This window comes from Procambarus clarkii, chromosome 54, assembly GCF_040958095.1.
Source record: "Procambarus clarkii isolate CNS0578487 chromosome 54, FALCON_Pclarkii_2.0, whole genome shotgun sequence".
NCBI lineage: Eukaryota > Metazoa > Arthropoda > Malacostraca > Decapoda > Cambaridae > Procambarus > Procambarus clarkii.
Window position 1 is genome coordinate 23,604,060 of NC_091203.1, and position 8,889 is coordinate 23,612,948.

General features: G+C 59.0%; 1 protein-coding gene across 1 annotated transcript; it reads left to right on the forward strand.

Annotated features, from left to right (window-relative positions):
• The first annotated feature begins 4,307 nt into the window (after nucleotides 1–4,307).
• LOC123771335 (spidroin-2-like) lies at nucleotides 4,308–5,941 on the forward strand. Its single transcript, XM_069305319.1, has 2 exons — nucleotides 4,308–4,902; nucleotides 5,643–5,941. The coding sequence occupies exons 1-2, from the start codon at nucleotides 4,308–4,310 to the stop codon at nucleotides 5,939–5,941; spliced, it is 894 nt and encodes a 297-aa protein (XP_069161420.1).
• The last annotated feature ends 2,948 nt before the right edge of the window (nucleotides 5,942–8,889 follow it).

The following is an 8,889-nucleotide window of genomic DNA, read 5'->3' on the forward strand; positions in this document are numbered from 1 at the left end:
CCGCGAGTATCATGGTAAAAGGCAGCATAACCTGTGATACATATACAGCAGTTGTGTGAGAGAGAGGGCAGCACTGCCTCACACTGCTCTCATTACCACACATCTGTATGTAAACTGCGGCCGCTGGGCCCCTCTCTACTACCCTCCCACGGGTCATTACCTCAGCCAACCTTCACACTCCCGAGAATACCCAAGCTGTCCGCCGCACACGCCAAGGGTACACCCGCTCACTGTGTGATGGGTAGCGGGGGTGTTGGTAGACTGTGCCCCTTGCTTGTCGTGTCCCCGTGTAGCTGGGACACACACACACATATATATATATATATATATATATATATATATATATATATATATATATATATATATATATATATATATATATATATATATATATATAAGATGCATAAATGCTTATATAAACGTATAAATGTATAAATGAGATGTATAAACATATCTAGTGACTTCTGAAGTTGAGCTTCAGAGGTCACTAGACTAATTAGTTAAGCAACTAAATGATAACTAGGTAATTAATTACAATGTTTACAGTTGTTAAAGTCAGGAAGAGTATATAGACCAAGTTGTTAATCTCACTAGACGGTTAAATGGCTCTCACTAAGACGCAGTAACGGCTACAATCACGGACACTTGAAGATGGCATAACAGGTAATTAGACTGACAGCTGTGATCATTAAGACTTAGGTTTAGGTAACGGGGCTAATTAGCCGTGTGGTCGTTAGTAGGAATAGTGCCTTAATGACCCGTCTGATTGGCTGCCAGGATCACGGTCACATTAACAGTGAAGTTTACACAACAGTGAAGTTTACACATGTGTCCTACCTCCCTCCTGGGTGTCCTGCCTCCCTCCTGGGTGTCCTGCCTCCCTCCTGGGTATCCTGCCTCCCTCCTGGGTGTCCTGCCTCCTTCCTGCGTGTCCTGCCTCCCTCCTGGGTGTCCTGCCACCCTCCTGGGTGTCCTGCCTCCCTCCTGCGTGTCCTGCCTCCCTCCTGCGTGTCCTGCAGCCCTCCTGGGTGTCCTGCCGCCCTCCTGGGTGTCCTGCCGCCCTCCTGGGTGTCCTGCCGCCCTCCTGGGTATCCTGCCTCCCTCCTGGGTGTCCTGCCTCCTTCCTGCGTGTCCTGCCTCCCTCCTGGGTGTCCTGCCACCCTCCTGGGTGTCCTGCCTCCCTCCTGCGTGTCCTGCCTCCCTCCTGCGTGTCCTGCCGCCCTCCTGGGTGTCCTGCCGCCCTCCTGGGTGTCCTGCCGCCCTCCTGGGTGTCCTGCCTCCCTCCTGCGTGTCCTGCCGCCCTCCTGGGTGTCCTGCCTCCCTCCTGGGTATCCTGCCTCCCTCCTGGGTGTCCTGCCTCCCTCCTGCGTGTCCTGCCTCCCTCCTGCGTGTCCTGCCTCCCTCCTGGGTGTCCTGTCTCCCTCCTGGGTGTCCTGCCTCCCTCCTGCGTGTCCTGCCTCCCTCCTGCGTGTCCTGCCTCCCTCCTGGGTGTCCTGTCTCCCTCCTGGGTGTCCTGCCTCCCTCCTGGGTGTCCTGCCGCCCTCCTGGGTGCCCTGCCGCCCTCCTGGGTGTCCTGCCGCCCTCCTGGGTGTCCTGCCTCTCTCCTGGGTGTCCTGCCGCCATCCTGGGTGTCCTGCCTCCCTCCTGGGTGTCCTGCCTCCCTCCTGGGTGTTCTGCCGCCCTCCTGGGTGTCCTGCCTCCCTCCTGGGTGTCCTGCCTCCCTCCTGGGTGTCCTGCCGCCATCCTGGGTGTCCTGCCTCCCTTCTGGGTGTCCTGCCTCCCTCCTGGGTGTCCTGCCGCCCTCCTGGGTGTCCTGCCGCCCTCCTGGGTGTCCTGCCGCCCTCCCGGGTATCCTGCCGCCCTCCTGGGTGTCCTGCCGCCCTCCTGGGTGTCCTGCCTCCCTCCTGGGGGTCCTGCCGCCCTCCTGCGTGTCCTGCCGCCCTCCTGCGTGTCCTGCCGCCCTCCTGGGTGTCCTGCCGCCCTCCTGGGTGTCCTGCCTCCCTCCTGGGTGTCCTGCCGCCCTCCTGGGTGTCCTGCCTCCCTCCTGGGTGTCCTGCCTCCCTCCTGGGTGTCCTGCCGCCCTCCTGGGTGTCCTGCCTCCCTCCTGCGTGTCCTGCCTCCCTCATGGGTGTCCTGCCTCCCTCCCGGGTGTCCTGCCGCCCTCCTGGGTGTCCTGCCTCCCTCCTGGGTGTCCTGCCGCCCTCCTGGGTGTCCTGCCTCCCTCCTGGGTGTCCTGCCTCCCTCCTGGGTGTCCTGCCGCCCTCCTGGGTGTCCTGCCGCCCTCCTGGGTGTCCTGCCTCCCTCCTGGGTGTCCTGCCTCCCTCCCGGGTGTCCTGCCGCCCTCCTGGGTGTCCTGCCTCCCTTCTGGGTGTCCTGCCGCCCTCCTGGGTGTCCTGCCTCCCTCCTGGGTGTCCTGCCTCCCTCCTGGGTGTCCTGCCGCCCTCCTGGGTGTCCTGCCGCCCTCCTGGGTGTCCTGCCTCCCTCCTGGGTGTCCTGCCGCCCTCCTGGGTGTCCTGCCTCCCTCCTGGGTGTCCTGCCGCCCTCCTGGGTGTCCTGCCTCCCTCCTGGGTGTCCTGCCGCCATCCTGGGTGTCCTGCCTCCCTCCTGGGTGTCCTGCCTCCCTCCTGGGTGTCCTGCCTCCCTCCTGGGTGTCCTGCCTCCCTCCTGGGTGTCCTGCCTCCCTCCTGGTTGTCCTGCCTCTCTCCTGGGTGCCCTGCCGCCCTCCTGCGTGTCCTGCCTCCCTCCTGGGTGTCCTGTCGCCCTCCTGGGTGTCCTGCCGCCCTCCTGGGTGTCCTGCCTCCCTCCTGGGTGTCCTGCCGCCCTCCTGGGTGTCCTGCCTCCCTCCTGGGTGTCCTGCCGCCCTCTTGGGTGTCCTGCCTCCCTCCTGGGTGTCCTGCCTCCCTCCTGGGTGTCCAGCCGCCCTCCTGGGTGTCCTGCCGCCCTCCTGGGTGTCCTGCCGCCCTCCTGGGTGTCCTGCCCCTCTCCTGGGTGTCCTGCCGCCCTCTTGGGTGTCCTGCCGCCCTCTTGGGTGTCCAGCCTCCCTCCTGGGTGTCCTGCCTCCCTCCTGGGTGTCCTGCCGCCCTCCTGGGTGTCCTGCCTCCCTCCTGGGTGTCCTGCCTCCCTCCTGGGTGTCCTGCCTCCCTCCTGGGTGTCCTGCCTCCCTCCTGGGTGTCCTGCCTCCCTCCTGGGTGTCCTACCGCCCTCCTGGGTGTCCTGCCGCCCTCCTGGGTGTCCTGCCTCCCTCCTGGGTGTCCTGCCGCCCTCCTGGGTGTCCTGCCTCCCTCCTGGGTGTCCTGCCTCCCTCCTGGGTGTCCTGCCGCCCTCCTGGGTGTCCTGCCTCCCTCCTGCGTGTCCTGCCTCCCTCATGGGTGTCCTGCCTCCCTCATGGGTGTCCTGCCTCCCTCCTGGGTGTCCTGCCGCCCTCCTGGGTGTCCTGCCTCCCTCCTGGGTGTCCTGCCTCCCTCCTGGGTGTCCTGCCTCCCTCCTGGGTGTCCTGCCTCCCTCCTGGTTGTCCTGCCTCTCTTCTGGGTGCCCTGCCGCCCTCCTGCGTGTCCTGCCTCCCTCCTGGGTGTCCTGCCGCCCTCCTGGGTGTCCTGCCGCCCTCCTGGGTGTCCTGCCTCCCTCCTGGGTGTCCTGCCGCCCTCCTGGGTGTCCTGCCTCCCTCCTGGGTGTCCTGCCGCCCTCTTGGGTGTCCTGCCTCCCTCCTGGGTGTCCTGCCTCCCTCCTGGGTGTCCAGCCGCCCTCCTGGGTGTCCTGCCGCCCTCCTGGGTGTCCTGCCGCCCTCCTGGGTGTCCTGCCCTCCTCCTGGGTGTCCTGCCGCCCTCTTGGGTGTCCTGCCGCCCTCTTGGGTGTCCAGCCTCCCTCCTGGGTGTCCTGCCTCCCTCCTGGGTGTCCTGCCGCCCTCCTGGGTGTCCTGCCTCCCTCCTGGGTGTCCTGCCTCCCTCCTGGGTGTCCTGCCTCCCTCCTGGGTGTCCTGCCTCCCTCCTGGGTGTCCTGCCTCCCTCCTGGGTGTCCTGCCTCCCTCCTGGGTGTCCTACCGCCCTCCTGGGTGTCCTGCCGCCCTCCTGGGTGTCCTGCCTCCCTCCTGGGTGTCCTGCCTCCCTCCTGCGTGTCCTGCCTCCCTCCTGGGTGTCCTGCCTCCCTCCTGGGTGTCCTGCCGCCCTCCTGGGTGTCCTGCCTCCCTCCTGCGTGTCCTGCCTCCCTCCTGGGTGTCCTGCCTCCCTGCTGGGTGTCCTGCCGCCCTCCTGCGTGTCCTGGGGGTGGGGGGGGGGGGGTCAACACCCGCACATTACTGACCTCGGCCAAACATGATTATATCGCTGCTGACTCTGGAGGCTGTGTCCCCACCCACACCCCGTCCCCTGCTCTTCTCGGGGCACGGGTGTGGCCACCGGGGCAAGGGTGTGGCCACCGGGGCAAGGGTGTGGCCACCGGGGCAAGGGTGTGGCCACCGGGGCAAGGGTGTGGCCACCGGGGCAAGGGTGTGGCCACCGGGGCAAGGGTGTGGCCACCGGGGCAAGGGTGTGGCCACCGGGGCAAGGGTGTGGCCACCGGGGCAAGGGTGTGGCCACCGGGGCAAGGGTGTGGCCACCGGGGCAAGGGTGTGGCCACCGGGGCAAGGGTGTGGCCACCGGGGCAAGGGTGTGGCCACCGGGGCAAGGGTGCGGCCACCGGGGCAAGGGTGTGGCCACCGGGGCAAGGGTGTGGCCACCGGGGCAAGGGTGTGGCCACCGGGGCAAGGGTGTGGCCACCGGGGCAAGGGTGTGGCCACCGGGGCAAGGGTGTGGCCACCGGGGCAAGGGTGTGGCCACTGGGGCAAGGGTGTGGCCACCGGGGCAAGGGTGTGGCCACCGGGGCAAGGGTGTGGCCACCGGGGCAAGGGTGTGGCCACCGGGGCCACATGTAAGACCAATCCTGGAGTATGCGGCCCCAGCATGGAGCCCGTACCTTGTCAAGCACAAGACGAAGCTGGAAAAAGTCCAAAGGTATGCTACTAGACTAGTCCCAGAACTAAGAGGCATGAGTTACGAGGAAAGGCTGCGGGAAATGCACCTCACGACGCTGGAAGACAGAAGAGTAAGGGGAGACATGATCACAACCTACAAAATCATCAGAGAAATCGACCGGGTAAACAAGGATAAAATATTCAACACTGGTGGGACACGAACAAGGGGACACAGGTGGAAACTTAGTACCCACATGAGCCACAGAGACGTTAGAAGGAACTTTTTCAGTGTCAGAGTAGTTAACAGATGGAATGCATTAGGAAGTGATGTGGTGGAGGCTGACTCCATACACAGTTTATAATGTAGATATGATAGAGCCCAATAGGCTCAGGAACCTGTACACCAGTTGATTGACAGTTGAGAGGCGGGACCACAGAGCCAGAGCTCAACCCCCGCAAGCACAAATAGGTGAGTACACACACACACACTCACACACACACACACACACACACACACACACACACACACACACACACACACTCACACACTCACACACACACACACACACACACACACACACACACACACACACACACACACACATGTGTACACAATAAATCTCTACCAAAGCTGGGCTGTCAACACACCTGCGTCACTCCTCCCTCTCAGTCTTGGCTATGATGTATCTCTTGGCAGGTGTGGAGCCCCTCGGGGCTGTCCCCCGGGGCTGTCCCTCGGGGCTGTCCCTTGGCAGCGCCGCTGTGGGAAGACCACCACAAGAGGCACTAGAGGAAGAGGCTGGCCCTCCACAAGAGGCTGGCCCTCCACAAGAGGCTGGCCCTCCACAAGAGGCACAGTGCCACAACACCACTACCCAAAACTGTGGCAGAAATGTCCCCCAGTGCCTCATAAACCTGCCACACCTGTCACCAGCGGGGCCGCCGCCCCCTCGCGCCCTCACTCACGCCTCTACACTTTTCTCACGGCTCTATTAAAGACCAATTTCGTCCTCTTTATATATCTCATTTTCAGTCCAACGAACTGGTGAGAAAAATGAGAGAAGCGCTGGCAGTTAGCGCAGACTCACGGGGTGTCGCTGTGATGAATGACCGCTAAATATTAGCGGGGAGAGATATGTAGCGGGGTGTGTCGTGGTGGTGAAAGGTGCTAATATTAGCGACCAGAGGTGTAGCTAGGTAGGGTAGAGGTGCTAATATTAGCGGCGAGGTGTACCAGGGTTGGGTAGAGGTGCTAATATTAGCGACCAGAGGTGTAGCAGGGGAGGGTAGAGGTGCTAATATTAGCGACCAGAGGTAGCTAGGTAGGGTAGGGGTGCTAATATTAGCGACGAGGAGTAGCTAGGTCGGGTAGAGGTGCTAATATTAGCGACCAGAGGTGTAGCTAGGTCGGGTAGTGGTGCTAATATTAGCGACCAGAGGTGTGTAGCAGGGTCGGGTAGAGGTGCTAATATTAGCGACGAGGTGTAGCTAGGTCGGGTAGAGGTGCTAATATTAGCGACCAGAGGTGTAGCTAGGTAGGGTAGAGGTGCTAATATTAGCGACCAGAGATGATAAAGTTAGTTATTTTCATTATATTAAAAAGATAGTGTTGAGAAATCAGCTGCTATTGGTCCATACGAGGCAGCTGCTATTGGTCCATACGAGGCAGCTGCTATTGGTCCATACGAGGCAGCTCCTACTGGTCCATACGAGGCAGCTGCTATTGACCCATACGAGGCAGCTCCTACTGGTCCATACGAGGCAGCTGCTATTGGTCCATACGAGGCAGCTCCTATTGGTCCATACGAGGCAGCTCCTATTGGTCCATACGAGGCAGCTGCTATTGGTCCATACGAGGCAGCTCCTATTGGTCCATACGAGGCAGCTCCTATTGGTCCATACGAGGCAGCTCCTATCGGCCCATACGAGGCAGCTGCTATTGACCCATACGAGGCAGCTGCTATTGACCCATACGAGGCAGCTGCTATTGGTCCATACGAGGCAGCTGCTATTGGCCCATACGAGGCAGCTCCTACTGGTCCATACGAGGCAGCTGCTATTGACCCATACGAGGCAGCTCCTACTGGTCCATACGAGGCAGCTGCTATTGGTCCATACGAGGCAGCTCCTATTGGTCCATACGAGGCAGCTCCTATTGGTCCATACGAGGCAGCTGCTATCGGCCCATAGGAGGCAGCTGCTATCGGCCCATACGAGGCAGCTGCTATCGCCCCATACGAGGCAGCTCCTATTGACCCATACGAGGCAGCTCCTATTGACCCATACGAGGCAGCTGCTATCGGCCCATACGAGGCAGCTCCTATTGGACCATACGAGGCAGCTGCTACTGGTCCATACAAGGCAGCTCCTATTGGCCCATACGAGGCAGCTGCTATTGACCCATACGAGGCAGCTCCTATTGGTCCATACGAGGCAGCTCCTATTGGTCCATACGAGGCAGCTCCTATCGGCCCATACGAGGCAGCTGCTATTGACCCATACGAGGCAGCTGCTATTGACCCATACGAGGCAGCTGCTATCGGCCCATACGAGGCAGCTGCTATTGGCCCACACGAGGCAGCTGCTATTGTTGTAATAACAGGTGTACTACAACCAAAATACAACACAACAGGTGTCCGGCGCACGACAGCACACATCAACACCACCACAACAACAGGTGCGGGTGAATCATGGGGCCAAGAAAAGTGATATTTGCCAGCTTAAAGGTGCGTAAATCAGGTTGAAGAGGGCGATCAGAGCGGCCATAAACCAAGCCACAGTAACTGTCGCTCTCTTAACGCACGCTTCTCCCGCCTCTTTTGTCACCCCGTAAATTAAGGAGATTATTTACGACTGTAAACAAACTCTGGTCTGACGGGGTGAGATTAGTAGCGGTGTTTCTGGGCTCGCTGGCTGCTACCACCAACAGCCTGTTGGACAAAGTTTTGGTCCACCAGGCTGTTGCTTGGAGCGGCCCGCAGGCCCACATACCCACCACAGCCCGGTGGGTCCGACACTCCTTGGAGGAAAACCATCTAGTTTTCTCTTGAAGATGTCCACGGTTGTTCCCGCCTCCTTCACCATACCCAACAGGTATGGTGAAAACGACAAAATTATAATTATACAACCCGTATATATATATATATATATATATATATATATATATATATATATATATATATATATATATATATATATATATATATATATATATATATATATATATATGGCCCAACACCTGAGCTTGGTATATGTACCAAGAACATATACTGGGCCAAACTCTTGCAATGAAACACCTAAATTGTTGGAAACTCATAAAATTCTTCAAATTCCGTTGGCTGGAGTGCGGGCGAGAACCATATTTCTTATTTTATATTAGAAAAGCTTTAGAGAAATTGGTTCTAAATCTTGTCACTGATAGAGTTCTTTAAAGGACTACCAGGCACAGTAGAAGGTTCAGTTGTGGTACTTCTGTGTGGTTGGTACTGTGAACCACTGGTTGGTACTGTGAACCACTGGTTGGTACTGTGAACCACTGGTTGGTACTGTGAACCACTGACTGGTACTGTGAACCACTGGCTGGTACTGTGAACCAGTGGCTGGTACTGTGAACCAGTGGTTGGTACTGTGAACCACTGGTTGGTACTGTGAACCACTGGTTGGTACTGTGAACCACTGGTTGGTACTGTGAACCAGTGGTTGGTACTGTGAACCAGTGGCTGGTACTGTGAACCACTGGTTGGTACTGTGAACCACTGGTTGGTACTGTGAACCAGTGGTTGGTACTGTGAACCAGTGGTTGGTACTGTGAACCAGTGGTTGGTACTGTGAACCAGTGGTTGGTACTGTGAACCAGTGGTTGGTACTGTGAACCACTGGTTGGTACTGTGAACCACTGGTTGGTACTGTGAACCAGTGGCTGGTACTGTGAACCACTGGTTGGT

What these genes read in the sequence shown, in the direction of transcription:
- LOC123771335 (XM_069305319.1), top strand. Translation starts at nt 4,308, where the DNA reads ATGATTATATCGCTGCTGACTCTGGAGGCTGTGTCCCCACCCACACCC. An exon ending in TGTGGCCACCGGGGCCACAT is followed by an intron (nt 4,903 to 5,642) that starts GTAAGACCAATC and finishes ATCTCTTGGCAG; the next exon opens with GTGTGGAGCCCCTCGGGGCT.